The sequence below is a fragment of the Eublepharis macularius genome, chromosome 1, assembly GCF_028583425.1.
Source record: "Eublepharis macularius isolate TG4126 chromosome 1, MPM_Emac_v1.0, whole genome shotgun sequence".
NCBI lineage: Eukaryota > Metazoa > Chordata > Lepidosauria > Squamata > Eublepharidae > Eublepharis > Eublepharis macularius.
The window spans coordinates 192,244,277-192,272,091 of record NC_072790.1 but is presented as its reverse complement, the minus strand read 5'-3'; the positions used below and the strand labels follow the sequence as shown (position 1 = coordinate 192,272,091).

The 27,815-nt window shown below is 40.6% G+C and overlaps 1 protein-coding gene across 1 annotated transcript in view; it reads left to right on the top strand.

Annotated features, from left to right (window-relative positions):
- Positions 1 to 25,412, top strand: part of FLVCR1 (FLVCR heme transporter 1) — a 37,145-nt gene extending 11,733 nt beyond the window's left edge. Inside the window, exons 3-10 of the mRNA XM_054985958.1 lie at positions 6,625 to 6,765; positions 7,755 to 7,822; positions 10,313 to 10,416; positions 11,660 to 11,770; positions 12,957 to 13,062; positions 13,655 to 13,766; positions 17,173 to 17,240; positions 23,924 to 25,412. Coding sequence (XP_054841933.1) covers positions 6,625 to 6,765; positions 7,755 to 7,822; positions 10,313 to 10,416; positions 11,660 to 11,770; positions 12,957 to 13,062; positions 13,655 to 13,766; positions 17,173 to 17,240; positions 23,924 to 23,998 — 785 coding nt within the window. The 3' untranslated portion in view covers positions 23,999 to 25,412. The remainder of the gene's footprint in view (positions 1 to 6,624; positions 6,766 to 7,754; positions 7,823 to 10,312; positions 10,417 to 11,659; positions 11,771 to 12,956; positions 13,063 to 13,654; positions 13,767 to 17,172; positions 17,241 to 23,923) is intronic.
- Positions 25,413 to 27,815: the final 2,403 nt, after the last annotated feature.

Here is a 27,815-nt window from a genome sequence, read left to right as displayed (position 1 = left end):
TTTAAAATTGTGTAATTCCTCAGTAGTCATTACTTTTGTCTTCTTGATGTTCAGTTGTAATCCTGCTTTGGCACTTTCTCCTTTAACCTTCATCAGGAGTCGAAATGTCTTCACTATTTTCTGCCAGTAACATAGCGTCATCTGCATATCTCAAATTGCTAATATTCCTTCCACCAATTTTCACTCCTGGTTGTTGTGGGTTTTCCGGGCTGTATTGCCGTGGTCTTGGCATTGTAGTTCCTGACGTTTCGCCAGCAGCTGTGGCTGGCATCTTCAGAGGTGTAGCACCAAAAGACAGAGATCTCTCAGTGTCACAGTGTGGAAAAGATGTAGGTCATTTGTATCTACTCAGGAGGGGTGGGGTTGAGCTGAGTCATCCTGTAAGAGTTTCCCAGGGTGTGGAATGCTAATGGCGGGAGGCTTCACTGTATCCTGAGGAGGTTCTTTTGCATATGGATTGGTACTTGATGTGCTAATCTTCTCTGCAGGGCTATTGTCGGGGATAGAATGTTTTGTTAGCCTGGTGTTTTTCAGAACTGGAAACCATGCTCTGTTCATTCTTAAGGTTTCTTCTTTCCTGTTGAAGTTTTGCACAACAACCATCGTTCTCCGGCCGTGAAAGCCTTCGACAATACAATTTTCACTCCACCTTCTTCTAAATCTAATCCAGCTTTCCTTATGATATACTTTGCATAGAGGTTATGAACAGGTAGGTAGATAATATGCATCCTTGTCTGACACTTTTGCCAATTGGAAATCATTCTATTTCCCCATGTTCTGTCCTGACAGTAACCTCTTGTCCAGAGTACAGGTTGCGCATCAAAACAACCAGATGTTGTGGCACCCCCATTTCTTTTAACAGGCTCCATAGCTTTTTATGATCCACACAGACAAAAGCTTTGCTGTAATCTATAAAACACGGGCTGATTTTCTTCTGAAGTTCCCAGATATGTTCCATTAGCCATCGTAAATTTGCAATGTGATCTCTGGTGCCTCTTCCTTTTCTGAATCCAGCTTGAAATCTGGCATTTCTTGTTCCATATATGGTAATTTTGAACATTGCTTTTCTTGCATGGGAAATAGTTTGATAGTTGCTGCACTCTTTAGCATCCTCTTTTTGGGGAATTGTAATGTAAGCTGAGCGTTTCCAGTCCGTGGGCCATTGTTTTGTTTTCCAAATGTAAATTGGAGCCAAGCAATTATGTTGCAATTATGTCCAACAGAGGCCTTGCAATCTGACTGTTGCTACATTGAAAATGAGTGCAGCCCCAATATACAATATGCCAAAAATAATAGATAAAATAAAGGAATTTGGAGACTTGGCTGGATACTATGTGAAGAAAAAGAAGTCGAAGATATTGTGTGAGAATATGACAAAGCAGAAACAGTAAGAACTAATGGAGATAACGGATTGCGAGGTAACTAACAAAGTGAAATATCTAGGCATTGAGCTGACTGCAAAAAATATAGACTTATTTAAAAATAATTATGAGAAGCTGTGGCTACAAATAGAAAGAGATTTGATAAAATGGAATAAATTAAACTTGTCATGGTTGGGAAGAATAGCAGCAGTGAAGATGAATGTGTTACCACGTGTGATGTTTTTGTTGCAAACAATTCCAGTTATCCGAGACTTCAAACAATTTGATAAATGGCAAAGGAAAATTTCAGACTTTGTGTGGGCAGGCAAGAAACCCCGTGTGAAAATGAAAGTATTACAAGATTCGAAAGAAAGAGGTGGACTGCAACTGCCAAATATAAGACTATATTATGAAGCAATTTGTTTGGTCTGGTTAAAAGACTGGATAACGTTAAAAGCCTGTAAATTGCTGGCTCTGGAGGGGCATAAAAATTGTTTGGATGGCATGCCTATTTGTGGTACGATAAAGTAAAAGCAGACTCTATGTTTTTGCATCACTATATTAGAAGAAGCCTTTTCACAATCTGGAAGAAATATAAGGATTATATGGAAGATGGTATCCCCTCATCGGTGGTACCATACGAAGTAATAGATCCGAGAGCTGCTTATAATGAACAACAATGTTTAACTTACAAAGAGATAATATTAACGGAATATAAAATGTTAAAAATAAAAATGGAAGAAGAGTTATCTCCCCATTATGGATGGTTCCAATATAGGCAAATCAGAGATCTCTACAACTCGGACTGTTTAAAAGGAGGAATAAGATTGAAAAATTCGGAACTAGAAGAAGTGATTTTACAAGAAGGTAAAAAAGAAATTTCGAAAATTTATAAAATACTTCTAAAATGGCACACGGAAGATGAAACAGTTAAAGTCCAGATGGTGAAATGGGCAATAAATTTTCATAAAGAAATAACAATGGAAGCCTGGGAGCATTTGTGGAAAAATACACTGAAGATTTCAACTTGTACTAATATTAAAGAGAATGTATATAAAATGATGTATAGGTGGTATTTAACACCAAAGAAAATTGCGCTAGGAAACACTAATATGTCAGATAGATGCTGGAAATGCAAAAAGCATGAAGGATCATTATATCATATGTGGTGGACTTGTGAGGTAGCTAAGCAATACTGGGGAGATATAATTGAAGTAATTAATGAGGTTTTGCAAACCCAAATAAATAAGAACCCAGAATTGTTGCTACTGAACTTGGGAATGGAAGATGTTCCAATGCAGCCCAGAACATTGTTATTTTATATGACTACAGCAGCAAGACTTTTATATGCGCAGAAATGGAAAGTGCAAGAAATACCAACTATAGAAGATTGGATTTACAAATTGCTGTACATGGCAGAAATGGACAAAATGACAAGAAAACTCAAAGATCTTGATCCAGGAGAATACATTGCAGATTGGGGGAAATTGAAACAATATTTAGAAAAAAATGGGATGTGAAGGGAGGACTGTGGCAGTTTGAGAACTATTAATTTGTGATTTTAAAAATAGAAGAGAGAAGTAACTTTACCATTAATGGGAAAATTTTAGCTATTAATTAACCTAAGCTTGTATTATTATTAAGGAGACTTTATTAAAAATATACAGTTCAAATAGCGACGTAGAGATGGATATATTAGTGGATTTGATATAGTATATATAAAAGAATTCGAATATGCTTAGAATAAGAGATATAATATATATATGATTTAGAAGAATATAGTTGAAAATAAGTTAAGTAATAAGATAGGTTAAGGGTTGGAAAGCTGTTGGAAGTCTACAAGGAGGGGGGAGGGAAAGGGTGGGGGTTGATATAAATTAGGTAATATGGGGAATGTATTAATTATGTACTCAACAATAAAAATTTTATAAAAAAAAAGAAAAAAAATGAGTGCAGCCAGCCAGGGTTAAGGACTAAGATACTTACTCTGCAATCCTAAGAATGCTTTCCTGGGAGTAAGCTCCATTGAATAACATGGGAGTTAATTCTGAGAAGACCTACTTTGGATTGCTTTCCTAGTGAGGGCCATAGCCATAGTTATTTTAAGGCAGTGTATAAATTCTTTTTTTATATATAATTTATTTTTATAAATATAAGCAGAACAGAGAAAATAAAATAAAAACGATAGCACAATTATAATTACATCGAAAGAAAAAGAAAAGAGTAAACATACAATAAACAATATAAATAACTTAGGGTTTTTTTTATATCCAGCATATATCAGTCCTTGAATGTGTTTGGTGTCTGTCAGAAAAGAAAGTATAGTCTCCAGTATTCAGATTTTTGATCCTCCAAGCATCTTCCAATTGTAACATTTCCATATAATTAAACACATTTTTGGGAAGTTTGCCTACTTTTTTTTTCTTTTTCATCTATCTTTTTTTAGATCCATTACCCCAGTCATGTTTCCAAAGATCATTATCTTCTTGAAAATTGAAAATGGATAGGAAAACATTTTCAGAAATTTTTTTCTCTTGCACTGTTTGGTGCATATATTGTTGCTAGTGTGTAAATCTTGCCTTCCAGGAGCTTGATTTAATAAAAAATTATTTTTTAAATAAAAAATAGGGAATAAAAAGTAAAGGGAGGGGGGATAGAAAGAGAAGAAAGAACAAAAAAAAGAAATTGCATATCTATTACATTACACCATTCACTCTAATACACTCTAAGTGATTTTCACTCTAGAGTGAAAATCATATATCTTCTGTCAGAGTCTCTTAATTCTTCCGTAACATTTATTTGTAAATTATTTATAGAAACTGCAACTTCTTTTTAAAATTATAAATTTTGATACTCAGAAATCCATAAGAGCAAAAAACAGGAACAAAGCCCCAAAGAAACATGGAAATTGTAATATGATACAACAGAAAGGGTGAACAGTCCTGTGCTTCATCTGCCATTATAATTGAGTCCCTCATGTGAGTTTGTCACTGGTTTCTCCCCTGGCCAAATCCCTCAGCCTCCATGTAGTTCACTGGTTGCCCCGGGGGGGGGGGGGCTCGAGCCCCTCAGCCTCCCCATAGTTTACACCTATACCTTCTTATAGTACAGCCTTCCTAGCTGAGTAAAAAGCCCTCTTGGCCTACAGTCTACAGCAGGAGCTACTTTCTAAATATGATGGGTGACTTGAACTTCAAAATAAGCTCTGCATCAATTAAATCATCATATATTGTTTAGATGTTTAATGAAATGTCTAATAAGGAAATTATTTCTAATTATTTCTAATTATAAGGAATTATAAGAAATTATTTCTAATTATAAGGAATTTCATTCCATATAATCATAAGGGTCATAACTAGATGCTCATGCATTTTAAGTGTGTTACTAGTGTCTTTATAAATTGTCTTTCATGAAAGAAAACCAGGGCTGATGTTGAAAATTACATTTTTTTTTAACTGTGAAGTTAAGGACCAAAATAGAGATATTACAGTGAAATGGCAATTTCCTTTTAGTTGTTCATTTTGAAGCGCTCCTTTCGGGGCCTTTTAGGGTATAAGTGTAAGGTATAAATTGAATGAATTTTTTGAAAATGTCATTAACTTCTGGGTCAAATGAAAACAAAAGTTTACTTAAGCATCCTTCTATGGGTTATATGAGTGGAGCAGTAGGATGCAAGTCATTGTATCTATCCTGCTTAACCCAAGCTACTGTGCTTTCCTCCTTCACACACTAGAAGCAGCCCAAACTTATATATAGTGAGAAACACTACCAGTTTCACTTCATTTTTGAAGAGGAAGGCCTAGCTCAGATGTAATGTCAAACAATGAATTTCTGTTATGTAAAGAAGCCTTGAAAGACCTCCAGTCTCCCAAATCCTGTTTTTCACTACCCCCTCCCCCAATAAATTGTCACACCCTATGTTGGCCAGGCCTTGCTGTACGCAAGGATTGTTTGGGCAGAGAGCTCTGTTGATGGAAGGTAGAATTTTCCCTGACTCATTTTAGCTTCCCATGTTGTAAGGCTGATGATTTCACACTATTGAGGGTCCTTCTCTGTCTTTTCTTCAGGTCTTTGGCCTTGAAGCTCCCAATCACACAATTCTAATTCTAGCATCAACTAAATGGTGAAACACAGAAAATGTACAGTTAACTCAAAAATAAGTCACAACAATAATTCACTTACAGGAAGCATTTTTATATTTGGTTCAGCTGTGAGTCATAAGCAATATACTCCTCTATATAGATTCACGTGGGGTACTGGAAAATTGGGGGAGGGGAGCGAGATAGCTGGATCCAATGCAACTTTCAATTCCGTCTCACATGGTTCAGACAAAGTTTCTGACTTGTGTGCTGGAAGAACCACAAGGAAATCTGAAGGCAGAGCTGTATTCTGCTATTCATGTTTTCAAAGACTATGGGTTCTTCTAATTACGTTTTAGAACTTCAAAATCATTATGGAATTTTTTTTGTGCTACCAATATCAAGGCTTTTGGACAGACAGTTCGTAGAAAGTTTTGTCTTATGGATGGGGTGATACTTGTTCAATAATTCAGAATTCTGCCATGTTTGTGCACCTTATGCTAATTAAATCAACCATGTGTCAATTTATGTTGGTTTTCCATTTTATAATATATTTTTTAGCACCACTATAATTATAAAAAAGAAAGGTTACACAAGGAGCCATTATGGGAAGAAACAATGTTCCTCAAAATATAACAAAGTTTAGCTTGTTAGCTGGGATGCACCTGAGCGTTTGTGCAGATGGAAGGATTTCTACCCACTGAACGTAACTTGGTACTTCCTTCTGCTGCAGCTTCAAATGCCTCCAGCATCTGCATTTTGGGGACATTTTGAGTTGCTGCATGAGAGGGGAGATGAGAAAATTACATTCTGTAAGTGATCCTGAGGAGTTAGCCGTGTTAGTCTGTAGTAGCAAAATCAAAAAGAGTCCAGTAGCACCTTTAAGACTAACCAATTTTATTATAGCATAAGCTTTCGAGAATCAAGTTCTCTTCATCAGATGCCTGATCAAAAAAAAAAAAAAAGTCTTTGATCAGGCATCTGATGAAGAGAACTTGATTCTCGAAAGCTTATGCTATAATAAAATTGGTTAGTCTTAAAGGTGCTACTGGACTCTTTTTGATTCTGTAAGTGGAAATCCTCCTCTTGAGCAAATGCTGCAGTGCATACAAGTGTAAGCTATTATGAAAAATGTTTGCTAAATGTATTGAAAAATGTTTTTGTTTGTGCCTTTCTCCTCTTAGTATTTAAAGAAAAACCTAAATATCCTCCAAGTCAATCTCAAGTTGTTCTTTCAGAAGTGTCTCCAGAAGCTTACTCGTATAAACAATCAATAATCAACCTCTTCAAAAACATTCCTTTTGTTCTTTTGCTGATTAGTTATGGTGAGTGTTCCAACTTCCTGTTGAATTGTGTCTGGTGCAATGTGGTTCAATTGCCATAAAGTATCCCCTAATAAATACTGATATATCTGAGGTGTAAAGGATGCCTGTGATGCAATTTTAATGTAAAGCAGCTCAGCTGGTGGAAGAATGTGGGAATGATTTTGCTCAATTTTCCCTCCTCAGTGGAGCCCCTCTTGCCCCATGATATTGTACCCATGCAATCCCCCTTACTAGCTTTAGTGTTAGCTTTTCAGCTGTGATAAGTGGCTGTTGGGAAAAGGGAGCAAGAGAGCTGTTCCTACAAACGACTTTGCATTTGCAGTTTGCAAAACTTGCCCAGCTTCCTCCTCCTCACTACAGTGCCCCGTGACATTTTGCCCATAAGGGTCCTTTGACACCAGCTTTTGACAGGGGAGCTCCTGGGGAAAGGAGAAGGTAGGAGAGGTCCATGAACACTTTCTGCTCACGGTCTGTAAAAGTTCTAACCCAAAGATATTGGACTTTTAATCTGTTGAGTTTTTCAGGAATGCAAGCTATGTCATTGTTGTTGTTTTCTATTTAAATTTGAGAAAGTGAAGTAACAGAACAGTATACTTGTTGGTTGCCACCTTTTTCCTAAAGTAAATGTGTAAATAATCCAGTTCTGATTTTCTTATACACTTTTGAAAACATTAATTGTGCAGCCTTTTGCTATTATGTGAGTTACAAATTGTTTACCAGCCTACTGAAAAGAAATAATCCTTCTATCCTTAATCAAATGCCGAGTCATTTTTTCTTTACAGACCTTAATTTAGCCGACTCTTCTTGCCAGGACTAAAAGGCAAATGTTGATACTGCCGATGAGAGAGCTAGAAATGCATTATTTCTTAATATGAATTCCAAGTTGCTAAATCTGTTGATTTTTTGTTTGCTTATGTTGTGATCAGTCTAGTTTGATTTCATTTCAGTAACCATATCAGTACACTTAATAGTCATATTTCTCACTGTAGGAATTATGACGGGGGCATTTTATTCTGTCTCAACACTACTGAATCAAATGATATTATATCATTATAAGGTAAGTTTCTTGATCTTTTTTTGTTCTTGAATATTTTCTCACTTGGAAGTGATGTTTTCAGGTTTTTTCAGAATGGCAGGGGAAAGGAGAGCATCCCTGATACCTTAGCTACATATGCATTATTATGAGGGAACTCATTTTGCCTGCCATTTATTTCTATATGGCAACAGATTCTCATCCTGATATTGCACCTATCTGTAGATAGTATTTGTACTGGCCCTGTTATTTATTGTTCATACCTAGCTAGCAAGAGATTGATATGTGCTGAAGTGATTGTGCCAAATAAGCACATCTAATCTTTAAAAAAGTCTGCTCTGGGTTTTTTTTTCCTTGGGGCCATTCTCCTCATTTGGCAGGAGAACTGTTTTATAGGATAAATAATTTCATGCTTCTGAAATGAGCCACTCACAAGTCTAGTTTAATTATTTCCATATCTATTAATGCTCTTATCTGAATAGCCCAGGCTAGCCTGATCTCATGAGATCTTGGAAGCTAAGCAGGATCAGTCCTGGTTAGTATTTGGATGGGAGACCACCAAGGAATATCAGGTTGCTGCACAGAGGCAGGCAGTGACAAACCATCTCTGAATGTCTCTTGCTTTGAAAACCATATTGGATTGCCATAAGTTGGTTCTGATGTGATCGCAAAAACAAACTTTCATTTGAAAAATATGATGTATGTGTAAAAATTAATGTTAGGAGGTGCTAGTTGCTTTCTGTTCTAGGAGGGTTTTTTTGTTCAGTCATAGCTAAGCTGAAATGGTTCACTTCAAGTATATTTTTGGCTTGGGTATATGCAGATGCACATGACTGATAACTAGCGCTTTTATGGTGCAAGAGATAGGTAGGTGTGCCAAAAATGTAACAACTGAAAAGGGATCTAGTCAATGAGAGAAACATCTTTCTAGTTTAGGCTACCCCTTCTGTGACAAGATCTGGTAATATTTTGTCATATTATGTGTTTATCCTCCTTTGCAACCCAAACTGACTTCCAAAGCAACTGTCAGGAATAAACCACCAAGAAAATGACAACTGTAATTCAATGCATATGTTCTTTGGGAAGGAGTTCTCCAGCTGGACTGGGTCCAAGCTAATGTCTTGTGTTTGGATGCTTCATGCCTTCTGTCTGATAGCATTGCAAATGGCAGTTGGAAGCTGGAAGGAGGGAAAGCATTCAGTGTCATTGGGAGTCCCCATTTATTCCATACTTTCTCACACACACCCCACACTCTGTGGAAAACGTACTGGATTTATGATATGCTCTAACTCAATTTTTCTAAGCATCCAAAATAACTATTCTTAGTAGTCAAGTGGCTGATCCTTCCATTTATGTCATGAGAACAGTAGAACTGAGCTTCCCATGGAACAGCCCGGAGTTACTATGTGAAGTTAATAGAAATGGGGAGCAGGGGGAATTACTCTGCTTAATCTCCTGAGTGCTTGCAGAATCCTGGCAGAGGAGATTGGGAGTTGAATGCGGAATTTCCAAATTGTTTCTCTTCCCTCAATTCCTCAGCCTGCCACAGCTTAACTAGTTACTGTTGTGCTAGTTTTTGCATATTTCCTTGCATCGCTCGCGCAGGTCATATATTTCTTATTCTTTTTCTGTAGCATTTTAAGTAAAGTATCTGATTTATTAGTATTTTAAATTCTATTTAGTTCTAATCTTGTTCAGTTATCCTTGACATTTAGCTACAAATGTCATTGTAATGATTTCAAGTAAATGGGTGCATGTGTCTTTAAATGCTTGGTTTGAGCTAGGTGAAGAGTGGGGGTGAGAGAGGGATGAGTGAGTGATATGATTGGTTGATGACTGAGAGTGAAGGGAGAAAGGTTTCAGTCAGAAGAAAGTAGGCTAGCTGTGTGCTGCCTGAGTATATGGAAGTATTTATGAGAGAAATATAACCTGTGTGTAACCTGAACTGAGCATGTTTGTGAAAGGACACTCAGTCAGGGAAAGAGAGGCCAGCTGTGTGCTGCCTGGGCAGGTTTAATATTTCTGTGAATGAGAGTCAGAGAAAGAGGCTAACTGTGTGTGAAGCCTTAGAAGAAATCTGTGTGAATGAGTTTATAGGAAGTAACTTTAAGAACTGAGAACTACGTTTATGAAACCGATACGCTTCTTGACTAAATAAAAGTTTATTTTGTTTTGTTATATCCCGGAGTAGCTGTCATTGCTTTATCCCATTCCTATCCTCAGGGCCACATAGAACCACAAAGGAGCCTGACGCTTAGGAACGTTACCAAAAGGAAAACTTAAATAAAATATATTGGAATATAATATTCCTGGTGGCAGCAAACTACTCAGAGGGTGTTAAGGGAAAGATTAAAAGAAAAATCTACCCCAAAGAAAGTAAAGGTCATAACAGTCATGGTTACACATTAATATTTCTTTAGATTCTGAATTGGTTATGTATGTGTATAGATTTGAAAATTTAGTAACGGTAGTAAAGGAAGCTTATAAATACTTCCATAATTATATTATTCAAAGGGAGAAGAAGTGAATGCTGGGAGAATTGGCTTGACACTTGTGGTAGCTGGAATGGTGGGTTCAATTATTTGTGGTTTGTGGCTCGATTACAGCAAAACATACAAGTAAGTGAATAAAAATGCAAATTGTACAGTTTACTTGTGCCATAATTGTGGGGTAAAGGATTACATGGCTTGGGCCATGAACAAAATGCAGTTCTGGTAAATTTCCCAATAATATGTTGCAAGCTTCAAAGAATTCCTTGGAACATACTACAGTTACTGGTACAGCATTGGGCATGTAAGCCCATTGACTATGGGATGAGCAGGTTGAGAAGAAGGTTCATGTAAATGTCAGAAGTTCACTGACTTCGCAAAATGTGGAGTCTGAGCCAGCTTTCTAAGAGTTTTTCTAAGGGAAAGTAACATTGAAGTGTTAATCTAGCCCAGGGAAGATGAAGACCTGGTGTCTGAAACACAAGCTGGAAATTGGTTTTCTAGTCTTTAGCTGAATGCTGGAACTTGAGAAAGCAATGATCTTTGATACTTGTTAACTTTGGGGGCTAGAATGGATTCTACTGTAAAGTTAGCACTACCTCTTGAGAGTTCAAGAGTGTACTCTGTCTAACAATGCAAGTAGTTTTCTATAGACCTTGGACAAGGAGAGCAGTGACAGTACTATACACCTGTGTGGCTATCAGCTACAAAGCTCTTCACGGCCTCCTCTGTCCCTATATTCCACCACAGCCGTTTTGCTTACCTGAACAGGGCCTTCTGCAGATACCACCTCACAGATGGGCAAGATCAACAGATGCCCATACACATGCATTCTCAGTGGTGGCCCCCACTTTATGGAATGGTGTACCTGAGGAGGTTAAGAAAACTCCCACTCTCCTAGTTTTCCACAAATGATGCAAAACTGAATTCTTCAAAAGGACTTTTTACTCAGATAGGAGGGCTGTACTGTAAGGAAGTAGTCTCAACAGAGCCATCAGTAAAGAGAGAAGGAGGGACCACAGACTTTACTACTATTGCTGTAAATGTTGAGGGACCATAGACTTCACTACTATTGCTATAAGTATGATCCTACTGGATAGTTCCTATGTTGTTTAATATGTTGAACATGGAATTGCTGATGCTGTTTCAACATTTCTTCAGCTCTGTATTGTTTTTCTGCTGGTTTTTAAATCTTTGCAAATTTGCACGTATGTCCCCTTTACATGTTTATTGAAATGTCTTTGATATTCACTGTACTGATTCAGAAAGACAGACTATAAATGATGTAAATAAAGTACCTAAAAACAAAACCAATAATTCTAATGTGAGCCTTATTTGGTAAAATTGTGCTTTCTATATTTGTACTCTTCAGGCAGACTACATTAATTGTGTACATCCTCTCATTTGTCGGGATGGTTGCATTTACATTTACCTTGAACTGTGGACAACTTATAATTGTATTTGTGACTGGTGGAGTGCTTGGGTAAGGATACACAGAAAATGTTCATAACTTATTCTAGATAAGGATCAGGTTATCTTAAGTAAGATCTTATTGCAGCAACTTTGCGGTACTGTACACTTTTAAATCCTGCACTGGACAGGGGGTTGGACTAGATGGTCTGTATGGCCCCTTCCAACTCTATGATTCTATGAAATTTTCTTATGAAGAAGGTTTTTCCTCAAGCATGGCTTTTCAAAAGTGGCTCTTGAAATTGGTGGCTATGACTGGAAAATATACTATGGATAAATGTAAGGAGAGCCCTGGTCGATCTAACAAATGGCCCATTTTGGTGAGCATCCCATTTGCCATAGGGACGTACCAGCTGCCTCGAAAGGTCCACAATTGGAGTATGGAGACTAAAGCTTCCCACAGCAGCACTGGAGGTTTATGAAGTCATCCTGACTAATAGCCTCCAGTGGCCCTTTTGAAGCCATCTAAGTTATTGGCCATAATCACACTCCCAAGTTATTTATATATTTTCTTTTGCTTATTCTAAATTTAACAACAACAACAACAACATTTATATACTGCCCTTCAGGACAACTTAATGCCCACTCAGAGCAGTTTACAAAGTATGTCATTATTATCCCCACAACAAACACCCTGTGAGGTGGGTGGGGCTGAGAGAGCTCCTAGAAGCTGTGACTGATGGAAGATCACCCAGCTGGCTTCAAGTGGGGGAGTGGGGAATCAAACCTGGTTCTCTAGATTTGAGTCCTGTGCTCGTAACCGCTATACCAAACTGGCTCCCAAGGTCATCAGTGTCATGGGGTGCACCTGAATTTTAGTGGTTTGGGAGAAGGAACTAGTTCCTTCTATCCACTTTATTGTCACATTCCCTCTCCCTGTATTCATTTCTCCTCTTTCTGAATAATCCTTAATACAAAAAAGCCTCATTTCACTGCTCCCAGCACCAAGTTGACGTTTTGTTTCACTTTCCTTATTGTCAATTTACAGTTGTTTTACCAAAGTTTGTGCTCATTCTTGTTTTCTTAAGTTTGGGAAAGACTTCCACATCTTAAAGGAAGTTTTTATGTATTTTACAGCTTCCCTGAGCTTGCTGGTTAACCATACTGACATTCTCTTAGTTTAGAAAAAATATTTTCAAAACTATGATAAAATCTTTGTAACAAATCCCACTAATTTGAATTTTGGATTGTTATGGCAGCTTCTTCATGACTGGCTACCTTCCACTTGGTTTTGAATTTGCTGCAGAAATTACATACCCAGAGTCAGAAGGCACTTCATCCGGGCTTCTGAATGCTTCAGCACAGGTAAATGACCAAATGTTTTACAAAGCAAAGCTACTAGCATGATTAGTACTCAGTTCTGAAATTGGGGTAGAATATTCCTCCTTAAAAATCGTGTAGCTATTGTTTGGCATGAGATAAAACTTAAATGTAGGACTTTCTGAAACTCACAGGCAGCTCATTGTTATAGTGAACTTTGCTTAGTCTGTAATATCCATACTGAAACCACATGGAAGTTGCACAAGCACGGTTGATACAGAGTTTTGAAGAGGGCCAAATATACCATCAGGTAGTGAAACAGATAATGTAGAACTGGTTCAGCATTCTGTCATGGTTGCCATGTATGGATTCCATTATGGATTCTATTAAAAAACTAACAATGAGATGTAGAAACAAACAACACTCCCAGTGATTAGTGAACAGCCCTTTTGGCACATAGTAGAGCAACTATGGTGTTGACACACAGGATGCCAATAGTAGAATACATCAGACAGGCAGCACAAACTCTCAAAACAAACATTGCAGAGTTTTTATCTGTGATGATGTGTTGTCCTGTAGATAACTACTAACATTCTGGATGTGAAATAATATTTTTCTTTTTATAATTAATTTACAGATATTTGGGATTCTTTTTACACTGATACAAGGAACACTTACAACTGTTTACAACCCACGTGCAGGAAACATTTTTCTTTGTACATGGATGTTTGTTGGCATTATTTTAACAGGTAACTCTTTGACTTTCATATGAACTTCTTTGTTTTGTAAAAATGAATAACATGTAACACCCCCCTAATAGTTTTGGACAGTCTCTAGTTAAAGGACAATTTATTATTTGGCTCTGCCTCCTTCAAATGATTGAGAGTGGGGAAGACAGTTGTTCATAGGTAGGCTGAAAAAATTGTAATTATTCAAACATGCTGGGAGAGCAAGAATTAAAAACAAAATTTTAGTAATACTAGCAGATATGTAAACAATTGTGCCAGTAAGGAAAAAGAAAATTTTCTTCCATTTGATGGCAGTTGGACTCTGGACTGTTTAGGCAAGCAAGGCTAACTAATATTTGAAAGGACATGGGCCGATTGGGCCAGGATTCTAAGCCACATGAAAATGCAGCTCTTGATATCATTTATTTCCATCATTTATTGAGTTCAAAGTAGATGTTGTTTAGGATCTTAAGGATTTAAAAGTAGTGAATTAAAAGAATTTTTCCTTTCATTCAGCAAACATCCTTTTAAGCATATCTCATCTTGAATAGCATAGGACAATCATGTTAAGGTATAGTGATAAGTTTAAAATTAGAAATTTAAAAATGTTCTCTGAATTAGAATAAAACCTGGTGTGGATGTGCAAGGGCTTTGGAACTGCATGTGTCTGTAAATCCTCCTTGCTCTCTCTTTCCACTTCTAGGACTAAACTAGGCAGGTAACACATGACCATCACAGGGGACTTACAGGCAGGTTCCCCATGGGAACTCCATGCCAAAGTGTGCAAAGCCTTGTTTCAGCTCAGCAAAAAGGCATGAGGAGGACAAGCTTGAGTCCCTGTGCAGTGGTCCCAATCCAAATTGTGGCTCTGTGCACTTTAGGGTTGAGTTCCCACAGGGAACTTGCAACTGCTACCTATCCACAAGTCCCCTGTGGCAGTCACATGTCAAATAGCATCTACTTCAGACCCGTGTGATGGTAGGCAGTAGGGGAGTGCAAGAAAAAAAAATTGGATTTTAGGCTTCGGAATTTCCAAAGTGGGAAAAAAAGTCGGAAATAGTCAATTTCCGAAGTGGCTTTGCTTATTGACTGGCTTCAGTATGCTCCGTAAAGATTTGGAGCATACCGGAAAGCTTTAAAACTTCCAGCCCAGCCACCCCTTACTTCACCCGATTGGGGGGGGAGGGGGTTTCCTCCTTCCCCCATTCTGGTGAGGGGGAGGAGGGGATTCCCCCCTCTCAATGGGTGAAATAAATGGCAGGGCAGGAAGTTTAAACCTACACTTTTCTAGCCGCTTGCAAGCAGCTAGAAAGGTGCTGGTTTACAATCCTACCCCCAGTCACTTGTCCTGCTGCTGGTGAAGGAAGCGACAGGGCTGCAGGCTTAAGCAGCTGGGAAGCAGCATGGAAGGGGCATTTCACCCCAGCAGGCTTGGATCAGCTGCTTGTCGGGGAGCACCGGGTCCGATTCAGGTATTTTCCCCAAATCGGAAACCCGAATCGCACACTCCTAGTAGGCAGCTTGATTTAAATGGAGTTGGCTATGTTTCTAAACTGAGGAACATAGAAAATACTTATTAGATACATGGGAAGGACATGCCAAGATGCATATTTTAGTTTGAAGAACTTTCATTACTTGGAGAACCTGCCCTGCCTGAAATCTTCACCTCTGTGATTGGGGAGGGTGTTTATTAAACACTGTTAGCCCACATTATCTTTATTTGTCAGCAACAATCCCAATGCTACTTAGTCTGTGAGTAAATGATGCTATGCCAGAATCAACAAAGTGAGGGTTAGTGATGTGGTTACCACACATATCCATCGTACAATCTGTTTGTTTTTCTGCCACCCTTGGTCCTGCCATAAATCCAGCCAGGTGAGTTGTTGTTATTTGCCTTAAATCATGGCCTCTAAGCTGATACAGACCAGACATGAAGAAGTCTGTACATTCACATCTTCTGCAGTGGGGTTCTCTGACCTGCCCCAGTCCTCCATTGCAAGCTAATTTATATTCTGGCATGGAAAGGGCTCAGAGATCTAGAGCCCTCTGCTGCACTTCTTTTTTTACCTTATGTGTCTGGCTGTTGAGGCAACTCATAGACTTCTGAGAATTCTTGCACATCACTATGTCTCCCAGCACATCACTACATCTTTATTGAAATAATTTGCATTTGTAACCTCTTCCAACATACAATGCAGTTATAATTGACTTAGTGAATTTTCTAGGCATGCAGTATTAATAACGATAACAACATTTGATTTATAGACCACCCTTCTGGACAACTTAACACCCACTCAGAGCGGATTACAAAGTGTGTTATTATCCTCACAACAATCACCCTGTGAGATGGGTGGGGTTAAGAGAGCTCTGGAAGAGCTGTGACTGACTCAAGGTCACCCAGCTGGCTTCAAGTCTAGGAATGGGGAATCAAACCCAGTTCTCCAGATTAGGGTCCTACCACTCTTAACCACTACACAAAACTGGGTAATAAGAGTGCTTTTGAATACATGGGTGAAGAAGTTGGAGTATAGCTGCTTTTGAGTTCTACAAGCTGCTTTCTGGAAATTCAGAAATGCATTTATTCACTTTGATAAGCGTTCACGTGGAACAGCTATAGTTTTTTCAGACCAGAAAGACTGCAAACCAACCGTGGAGATGGTTCATGGAAAGTGTGGTGTCCTACCCCCTTTCTTTTCCAACACAGGTGAAGTCAGCAGCAGCCCATACACGGGCTTTCTCTGTGGTGGCCCCTATCCTGTAGAATGACCTGCCTGAGGAAGTCAGAAAAGCCCCCACTCTCCTGGCGTTTCGTAAACAGTGCAAAACCAAACTATTCAAAAAGGCTTTTTACTCAGATGGGAGTCCTGTATTGTAGGGAAGATGCTTCGCTAATGAGTTAGGGACCATAGACTTTATCACTATATTCCTTACATATTATATGCTGCTTTAAATATGTACTCCTATGTACCACCAGTGCTCCATGTTGTCTAATGTTAGTCCTAGAATTGATTATGTTCTGCTTCAGTATTTTTTCTACTCTGTATTGGATTCTTGCTAATACTATGTGCTTTAAACTTGTATCTATTTACCCTATGGTATTGTTTATGAAATGTCCTTGATACTGTATTGAAATGTACTTGATACCAATTGTACTAATCTCATACTGTGTAATCCACCTTGAGTCTCAGTGAGAAAGGCAGACTATAAATGACATACATACATACATACATACATACATACATACATAAATAGTAAACATCTTCTGGTATACAGAATCATACATCCTCATACTTACTGGTCTAATTCTCTGAAAAGCATTGTTTGTAGATTCAAAATGGCTAGCATTAGCACAAGCACTGTCCTGAGTGTAAGCATTTGCTGCTGTGAACATGTTGGAATTTATATGCTGTGTTTTGTTTTGTTTTAGTTTTTATCAAATCAGATTTGCGAAGACACAGTGTGAATTCAGGGATGATGAATGCTGACATTAAATCTGTAAGTAGTCTTCCAATGGCAAGATTGTACTAATATCTGCTGCATGACATAAGATTATTAAACACAATAGTATTGAGGCTTTGGTTGCTGTGATAGAATAATAGATTACTTTAAATTAAGCATGCATTTATTAATGAAATGAAATTTGAGTAACATTTCACTTAAGACTTGGCATCCTCTTCTTTTCCTTCACATGTTATCTCCTTTAAAAGACTTTAAATAAAATTACTTCTTGTTGCTGTAATGTTATGTAATAATGTCCTATTAGACTGCAAGTTTCCCCACCTTTTCTCCTGAACCACTTTGCCAACTTCAGTGGAAGTACCTCTGGTAAGTGGAATGGAAGATAAGTGTCATGTGGGGAACCTGCAGCCATAGAGTTGAATTCTTTTTGTGGTGTCAGCACTAGTAGACCACCTTCCATCCTGCTGTTCAAACCTACTATTACTTTTAAATTCTCAGCTCTATTCCCCTGCTGTTGATTATAAAAACTTGCCTAGCATATAACATTTCTGTAGTCCAGTGATGCATACGGCTCCTGAGAAACTGAGTGGCTCTTTGACATGCCACTGTGGCACTTCTGAGCACTCTCTCATGTTCCAGACAAGTGGACAATTTCTTTCAGAAGCTGGAATAATTTCATCACTACCATGGACCCAAGATTAAGTTTTATTTTTAACACCGCTTGTCATCATATTATCATATTAAGATAGTGGAGATGTAGGGGTTCTGTATATGAGGCTGGGTCAACATATGTAGCTGAACAATGAAATGGAAAGGGGCATGCCACTGTTGACTGCTAGCCCATAAAATACAAATCTTTGCACGCAGAAAACTTAGCATGGAAAGAGATTCTAACTCACCCTTTCTCCCTGAGAGACAGGATAAAATTTGAAAGGAATTCTTAACATAGAAAAGCATTATTTTTTAAACATCCAGCCTTCTATAGAATTCTGGAGAACATGAAAGCTTGCATGTTGTTTTGTGTCATAAGTCTGACTTGCAAGCCCTTCCCATCGCCCCAAATAACAAGGGCTGACTAAGGGTCACCAGTGGTGAGGAGAGACAATCCTACGTGCTTGGAGGTACTCTGGAAATTAAAACAGCTATATATTAAGCTATATATTATTGAGTGTGGTGGTGCTCAGGGCATAAAATAATCATGTGGCTTTTTTGGTTAATGGGAATTGCAAATGAGGCTCTATGGGATCCATGGAGTAAGTAGCACTGCTGTGATCCCTTTGGTCGAAGGCACCAGTCTCCAACATGACACTGACCAGTGTGTTCCCTGGCTCCTGCTTGCTTTCTTGCCACCCCTTGTTCTTCTTGTCCTCCTTTACTCCATTCACAGCCCCACCCCATGCAGTATTGCCAACCACCTCTGAAGTGCTCTGAAAGCAGTAAGAGGACAGAGAAGTTGCATTGGTGGTGATGGGATTAGCCTGGGCAGGGGGACGTTTGCGCTGCCTTTCATGGTCCTAGCATTAACTGACTTAAAAGGTAATGGACACCTGAGCTTGCAACTTGGCTCAAGTTTGCTTCAGTTGAGTTGTGTGTGTACTTGAAATCATTTAGCTGCAATAACAGCTCCACTACTATCAGGAAGAAAAATGGTGGGGAGTGGGATCCTCACTATGGAAAATAAATGAGAAGAGACATGAGAAAAGTCAGAGGAACCTATCCCACTTTCTTAGCAACTGTTGAAGCCGGAGTATACTCTCAAAATAAGATCCATTGTACACAGGCATATCTATTGTACTTCATTTATGCCCCACCTTTCTCCCCGGTGGGAACCCAAAGCATCTTATATCAATCTTTTCTCCTCCATTTTTATCTCACAACAAACCCTGTGAGGTAGGTTAGGCCAAAAGGGTGTGTGATTAGTCCTAGGTTACTCAGTGAGCTTCTACGGCAAAGCAAGAAATCAATACTGGGTCACCAGCATCCCAGTCCGTCACTCTAGTCATTGCACCACATTGGCTCTCATATAGACTCCCTAGTATTGGCTTCAACTGGATTCTCCTGTTGGAGTCCCTGCTTCCACAATGGCAGATGGTAACTAAGGCCTCCCACCACAATTTATTTTATTTGAATAAATATTGGGAAATGTGTTAGCAACCGAATAGCCCCGTGGCACAGAGTGGTAAGCGGCAGTACTGCAGCCCAAGCTCTGCTCACGACCTGAGTTCGATCCCAGCGGAAGCTGGGTTCAGGTAGCCAGCTCAAGGTTGACTCAGCCTTCCATCCTTCCGAGGTTGGTAAAATGAGTACCCAGTTTCCTGGGGGTAAAGTGTAGATGACTGGGGAAGGCAATGGCAAACCACCCCGTAAAAAGTCTGCCAAGAAAACGTCGTGGTGCGACGTCCCCCCATGAGTCAGTAATGACTTGGTGCTTGCACAGGGGACTACCTTTACCTTTACCTGTCATAACATGGAAGCTAAGCACAGTTGCATTGGAGATCACCAAGGAAGACTAGGGTTGCTCTGCAGAGGAAGGCAATGGCAAACCACCTATGCTCATCTCTTGCCTGAACATCCTGTGGATGGGGTTGCTATGAGTTGGTTGCAACTTGCCAGCACGTTATTCTTGGGCAATTAATGTGATTACCTGCAAGCTTCATGGCCTCCTTAAAAAAAAGTTCAATTTTTCTTGAAGATTTAATTTAAACAAAATATTTAAAAATCTGTATGGGGAGGGAAGACTGAGAAACATCCAACACCAACCTTCCTCAAAATATAGTCTCAAATATATTTAAATGTTAGTTCACCTTTGTGGCACAGGCCAGTCACGGAGAAGATTTCCAGAACTTTCTAGAAGACTAGGAGCACCCGTCCTGCCTTTGGCACTTTTCCGCCAAAATCCTCACATAACCAGCAGGAGGGGAGGTATTTCCTCAGTTCTCTTTTTTGCCATCGCAGAGAAAGGATGTCCATTGCTGTTCTCTGCTTTTTCCTTGCCTCATCCTTGAGGCTGAGAAGAATTCTTTCTTTTAAAAGTTTTTAACCATCAATAGTAATTCTAGTGAAGTATAAACTACATTTAAAGAAGAAAATTTCACTTTTGTGTTCTTATAGACTTGTATGTGTCACCTTGGCAGAATTTGTCTTCCGTTTAAGTAGTTTCACACTTCAAGGAACACCCAAATTTGTTTTCTTCTTTCCTAGACACAGCATATGTGCACTATTCTCATGCTTTCAGTGCTCTGTTCTTCTCAGGGGCACTCTTGTGATGCTGTGATTCTGAGAGTTAGTGCCATCTCAGGGGCCGCCCCTTCAGTGAGGGGGCCCTGCTATTAGGATGTGTTGTTAGGTGGCTCCTAGTCTTCTGCAAAATGACTTTGTCAAACTACTACTGCTTTCACCTAGGGTACTAGACATACCATACTGTTCTTTGTCTTTTGTTTTACTGCAAATACTTTGTCATTGTAATTATGCTTTCCTCAACTAACTGGCACCAACTCCTAGATACTTCAATAGAAGGCATGGGCTATTTAGCCTTACTACACACTGTGATGGTCCATAGCCTGCCCTTTTGTTTGTTCCTTTGCTGCCAGGAACTCCCTCTACTGGGGAATGCCCTTGCTAATCCAGACAAGGTCCATCTGTTTTTATGTTTTATCCTCTGGCTGTTTTTGCTGCACAGATTGTTCTGCTAGCAGCACAAGGTTCATTGATGGTGCATACTGTCTGTCCTTCCTTCAGCCCTATCATACCTACTTCACTGTTTTCATTATGGATCTGCCATGTTTTCACTACCACTGATAACTTTGGCAATTTTGGTCAGTGCCTTTTCCTGAACTTTAGCAGTAGTCTCCAGTCTTTTTCTGAGTGACAACTGCTGCTCCTTGACTACCATACCTTGCACCTCTAAGTGGGTAAGAGTCTACTGAGGCTATAGCAGGACTTGGACCCTGCTTCTTGTGCTGTTGATTATGATTGGGACTCAGACTCTCTAAACCTTCCTTTTCCTTATTGGATCTCCAAAGACATTCAAAGTAGGGCTGAAACTCCTTGTAAACTTTTTGCACCTCCCTGGTGTTTCATTTTTAGTGTACAGCACTTCCACCTGTGGAATGAGGACATTGTGTGTTCTAACCTATGTCTCCCCATTCATAGTGTTCCACAGTGTTAATGTGTCCAGTGCCCTGGCCAGTATCCCCTACCAGGGGTTGGCTTGCAACTCTCATGTCTCACATTATTGGTTGTATTAGCCATTCAAGCTATAAGAGAGACCTGGCAGTATCCTCCCATAACCCTTCCTTTGTGGATTGGTAGAGGCTATCACACTCTCTCTCGAGAGCATGACTGTTCAATGTCCTTTACCTTTCAGGGCTCTCCCCATCAGAGCACTGTTTTTTTTCTTGCTGCATTCCTGCTTGTACTTTGGCAGGGACACTTGAGCACTGTGCTTCTTTGGAAGCACCTCTGGGTGAATGTCAATGAGACACTAAATTCTTGGAAAGGTGGTCCTCCATAGTCTCTTACTTTTGAGACCTTCATACCCAACTCCTTCAGTAAGCGAGCTTGCTACTCTCCCAACACGGGACTGCACAGAAGCCACAAAGATGAAAACAGGGTTGCACTTACCTTTAACTATTTGTTCATCAAATAGTTTCTGTGCAGGCATGCATCCCTCCCTCCTGCCTTGCTATGAACTCCCTGGAACCTTAGTTTCTGGGGGTCTTTGGTGGTGACATGGAGAGAACTGAGGAAGAAAGCGCCCCTCCTCCTGGTCACGTGATATTTTTGGCAGGAAAGTGCCAAAGGGAGGTGGGGCATCTAGTCTTCTAGAAAGCTCTGGAAATCTTCTCTATGACTGGCCTGCCCATATGCAGTCCCAATGTGTACCTGCACAGAAGACCACTTGATGAATAATAGTTACAGGTAAGTGCAACCCTGTTTTTCATTCCATCTCTAGAGAAACAAATTGAAATGCCCTTATGGCATCCATTTTTTTATGGTGCCCTCTGACCTTCCCAAAATCCTAGAAGTGGCCAGAGGCTCAACTATATGTCACAATATACAGATAGGAGAAATCTGAAAAGCTTGGAAAGAACAATGAGAAGTTTTAAGACCCAAATTGTTGATGTTAAAGAGAGAAAGAAGATCTTATGATGCTGTTATGAGATTGGCTGCCATTTTGAGTATTTCCTAACAACCCCAAAGAACAGTACATGAGAAGGCAACAGTTGGGAGCTGTGGCTGGGAAGAGAAACATGCAACTGCCAGAAGAAAAAGGAGGAAGCTGCTGTTGTGTTGAGAAGGTGGGCAGTGGTGCCTAGGAGAGATGAGTGTCAATGGCACTGGTAGAGTCACTGTTGCTGCGTGTGTATGTGCAGTGTGATGACATCACTCCTGGAAGTGATGTCATCACGCTGTGCTAGGAGTGCAGCCCGAGAGGCTTGTTCCTGCCCCGCCCCCAGCCAGGTGAGTGGTGGTGAGGGGACCAGCAACCCTAGTGTGTGGGCAAGTGGAGAAGGATGAAGCAGCATGATGGCTAGAAGACAGCAGGGCATACTTCTTCCTCCAAGGATCCCTATCCTCTTGCTGCTGGTGGCTGGTGGAGAGAGGCCTGAGGCAGAAACTCTCCTCAGCTTCATCTCTACCACTGGCCAGCTGATGGTAGAGGTGAAGGGGGAAACAGCTCTGCCATGCTTTCTGTTCAGGCCAGTCCCAGCTCCTTCATCCCAAGGTCAAGAGTAGGGGAACTTATCACAGTGGTAACCACAGAGAACAGCAGGATAGGAGAAGAATAGGATATTCTTGCTTGTGAGCATGTATTAGTTGCAGTGCTGATTCATCAAAGTTTTGGATAGAATAACTTGTGACTCAGTGGTGAAGATTTGGATGCTTGTGTGCCTGTGCAGTCTTAAGAATGTATGCTTAAATGCCTGCAGTCTGAACAATTTTTAATTCAGAGATGGAGAGGAAATTCTTTTACTATTCCATCCATACCTGTTTTGGCTAAACTTGTTTTCTGATCGGTATACCCTCCTAATGCCTTGAATTATTTCCATTGCAACTTTGGGAATTGTTGATTATAATTATCTACATTTTTACTCTAATACTATTTTTTTAAATTTTTAACTTATAAAGTGCAAGGTGCGAAGTGCAATTTCATCTATTAACAATCTAATATATATACATATTCATATAGCTGGTACCCCAAAACACATTCTTTCAGTCAACCAATGCGTCCAAAGACAGATCTATATCACAGTTCATATTGGAGAATATGAAGAACTTACTACCGATGCATGGAATGAAATAATTTTGCTTGGAAATGCTTTCTGAATGTGGTTTGTGAAGAAGCAGTGCGAAACGGGATGTTTTAGTTGCTAGCGCACCCGTTGTCAACTGTCTGGACCATTGCTCCCCATTGGACGCAGCCTTTGTTCTCCACCAACAGTCTTCTGCCTACAAAAAGGAATAAAGAGATTAACAAAAAGGAAAAGGACTTTTTTGAATATGAACTGTGATATAGATGAAATTGCACTTTGCACCTTGCACTTTATAAGTTAAAAATAAAAAAAATAGTATTAGACTAAAAATTGTATTATCGTCAACTTGTAATCGATATGTCTCCTAGGACTGCAATCTCTTGTTGTTGTTTCCATTTTGGGGACCTCCCCTCTTTTTGGTTTGTGAATTATAATCATCTGTCATTTTGATTTCCCACTCAGGTGTCAATTGAGAGCCCTACAGAAAATGAACAGAATAAAACTGCATCAAAGAGCCCATTGGACTCAAAAATTTGATACTGAGAAGAGAAACCATGGACAGTCAAAGTGTCAGGTTACATCAGGAAGAAGCAGCTTGATAAGTAATTGTAAAGACTTTGTCTGAAAGCAAGGGATCCATGTTACTGGTGATGATCATGCAGTACTGCTTAAGTGTAAACCACAAATGAACACCCTATCTATGGAGGACACATTTTAACTTTACGACTATTTATAGTTGTAATCTTTTCTTAAGTTGCACTAGTAGATTCACTGAATTCTGACATTCCTTTTCTAGAAGCTGTGCACTTTGAGAAATTACAGTAAAACAACTTGAATGCTATGGCAAATGACCAAGAGGTTCTAGTTAAAGTCAGCACAACTACTTAATCTACAAACTGCTTCCTTTATATTGAAAGTATGCACTGAATAGACTGATATAAATGAAAGGTGTGTGGGATCTTTTTTTACTGTAAAGATACTGATATTTTTAAACTGCTCCTATAGGAGGAGCATTATTTCTAGCACAACACACAGTATAAGAACAGGTTTTGAATGTGCTATACTGTGAACTGCATTTGCCGTTTATGTTGGCGTTGGAATGATTACAATTTATGAAGCTTCTCTGTATCCAACCACAGATCAGGAAGCTGCATAAATTCATAATATTTCTTGGAAATATTTAATTGCTATATATTCTAGATGGCCTTCAAGTCTCTTAGAGCTGCATCCATCCTGACCTTTTCCCCTTTGCATTCTAAAAGCACATGAAGAAAGGGACAAACATATTTTGGTAAAAGAATTCACCATCTCTTACAGAGATGCATGTCTTCATCTGTTTTCCTCTGTGTTCCTGCTTGTGTGGCTAGAAGGTCAGTGTAACATAAATGCAGGGAGGAAGTTGAAGGGGGAAAGTGTAAGAGTACACACTGGGCTCTGCTGTTTCAGATGATCAGGAGGCAAGCAGGTTTACTGTGCCTTTTCCTACTGAATCATGTAAAGAATGGCAGTTGACAGTCTTACTTAGGCTCTCATGTTTTTAATGGAAAATGGTGTTGCCTGTGTTCAGTCTGCTGTTTGCTGCTTTGATAAAATATGTCCAATGTTATCTATGTGGAAAATGTAGCAGAAATGTTTGTTTAAATGTGTTATTGTATCACTTGAATACAACTTGTCTGGGAGTTACTGATGGCTAGCTTTTAAATCTCTCTTCAGCTTTAAATGAAAAGTGAAAATGATGTTTTTGCTGGGCCCACTGATGCTGCTACTTAGATTCTCAAATACAAACAGGATATTTGAGTAACATTCTGACTTCTTAACCTTAATCTTATTACATTAAGGGGTAAGCGTGTTCAAGACGACTCATCTCTTAAACTGGCCCAGACGCAATCCTTCCAAAACCTCTGTGGCCTCAGAAGGGCCGGCAGCAGGTTGGCTCCACCCTCCCCAGTCCCAATTGGCTGGCGGTGGGAAGGAAGGGCCCACTTTCAAAGCTCTTCCCAGCTGCGATGGGGCCAGCACCACCAATGCCCGCCTGCCCGCCAATCAGCCCTCCGTACTCCAATCCCAGTGTGGCAGTGGTGGGCATGCTCAGCCCGCCAGCCCATCTGCCTGCTCTCCCACCCGGATCCCGGCGCAATGGCTGCAGGCATGCCGAGTATTAATGACGGGAGTGAGATAAAGTCTGCAAGGGAACCAGGAGAGTGTAAGGAGGGCAGCGCTGTGCTCTAGGTGGAAGGAACCAGGTTCTTTACTCAGCCATGGAACTTGTGTAATCACCCCTGGCCTCTCATTCCCTTCCAGTCAGTGCTTCACTCTGAGTGGGAGTTAGGGGGTGGCACTTTGCACATACTTGTAGGCCTTTGGACCACGGGTTCTTTCCCCATGAAACTTCCTTTATTTATGTGTGTATGTGGGGGGAAAGCACTCTTCACATTCTCGGAGGTGCCAGGCTTTGGGAACCTCAGCGACTTCCTCTGTTGCAGCGATTTTGGAGCGGTCAGCAGAGGGTCCCCTTCCGGGGTGGGGGGTGCAGAGGAAGCAGGCAGGTAGGGCTGAGTTTGTCGCCCAGCCGCCGCCTCTGCACCCGGGAAGGAGGGAGGGATGCAAGGAACAAAGGGGGAAAATGGCCTCGGGAACCCAGAAAGGCCGGCTAACTTTCCTATCAAGCACTCCTGAAGGGGTTAAAGGGAGCGAGCCTGAAATCCCAGAGCAACAGCAAACTTATTATTCCCTTTGTGTTTCTGCAGAATAGAAATTTGGTGGAGAAAGTATGTTGCCCACTTTCGATAGATGTAGTTACTGCTGCTTGTTTTGAAGAGGAATACTATGCAGAATATTGCAAATTTTTGTCTTAAAGAAAGCTGGTAGGAATAATTCTTCCAGACTTTGTCTCCCTTTGGGAATGAACTTGGCTTGCAGCTTTCTTTGTCTTAGGAGAATGTAACATTTTCCTCTAGGGGTCCCAAAATTATTCTGGACTCCAGTAACCTCTGCTGCTCTATTTTGCTAATTCTGTTGCCCAGTTGTCTTTTGAGGGATTAGCTCTAGCCTCATTATTAAAACAGACTTCTGAATCCCAGAAGAACAGAATTGCTGCTGGGACTGAGGTTTTTCAGATCTACTGGGTAATAACCTTCTGATGAACCAAAGGGGACCCTCCCCCCCGCCCCGGTGCAGCTAAAATTAAAGAAACAGCCTTCAGATCCAATCCCTTTGCTGTGTATAGTTCTAGCCTTGGCTTCTATTTCTGAGATCTCAGAATGTTCTGTTTATTTTAGTTCCTATTGCTGCTTATGTTGCAGGATCTTAAACCCTGAGAATGCATATAGAGAAAATGGTGCTTACAGTTGTCTCCTAGTTTCACCTTAACCAAGATAGAAACATATTAATTTTATTTCTAGGATCAAAAATTGCATCTAGCATGTTTTCTCTCCCCTAGATCTCCATAGTGCCCTAACTTTCTGTCTCCACAGGGCAAAGATTTTCATTAGGACAATGGCTTCCCCTTCTTCCTTGTCTTACAACACACCCAGGGCCGGCGCGCCCATGGAGGCCAGGTAGGCAGTGGCCTCGGGCGCGCGGGCACTGGAGGGGCGCTGGAGGGGGTGTTGGGGGTGGAGGCACGCGCAGCGAAGCTGGCATGACTGGGCTGCAGCTACTGGGCTGCAACCAGCCACGCCAGCTCCACTGCGCGCTCCTCCGCCCCAGCCGGGCGCAGAAGCCATGAGCTGCTGCTGGGGTGGTGCACGGAGCAGCCTCCGCGCGCCGCCCCAGCCCCGGCATGCAGCTTCTGCGCTCAACTGGGGCATGTGGCGGCGGCAGCACGGGGCTGCCTGGCTGGCTGCAGCTACTGCAGCCACCCCAGCTCCTCTGCGCACTCCTCCACCCCAGCCGGGCATAGAAGCCGTGAGCTGCTGCTGGGGCAGCGCACAGAGCAGCCTCCGCGTGCCGCTCCAGCAGCAGCTCACAGCTTCTGCGCTTGGCGGTCCTCCACGTGCCGCCCAGCCCCCCTGCGGCACGTGATGACGTCTGTGATGACGTCATCACGCAGTCCATGGCGCGCGTGTGCACGCAGAGCATGCGTACGCCGCCGCAGGCGCCAAAACCTCTGGCACCAGCCCTGAACACACCCAAAGACAAATGTGTTCTTTTACAAAGACAATCCCATTGAGATGGCTGTGCCCTCTCTTACCAGCTGGCCTGGCAATATGTACTCACAAACATCAAGGGCTATTAGAGGAACTGCTATATTCTTGTAGTATAATGATGAGCCTGTACTCATAAAGTATTATGCCCTGAGTATGTGAAATCATGATGTTGCTGTGTTTGGTATTGCTGTTCACCAGAAGGGCCA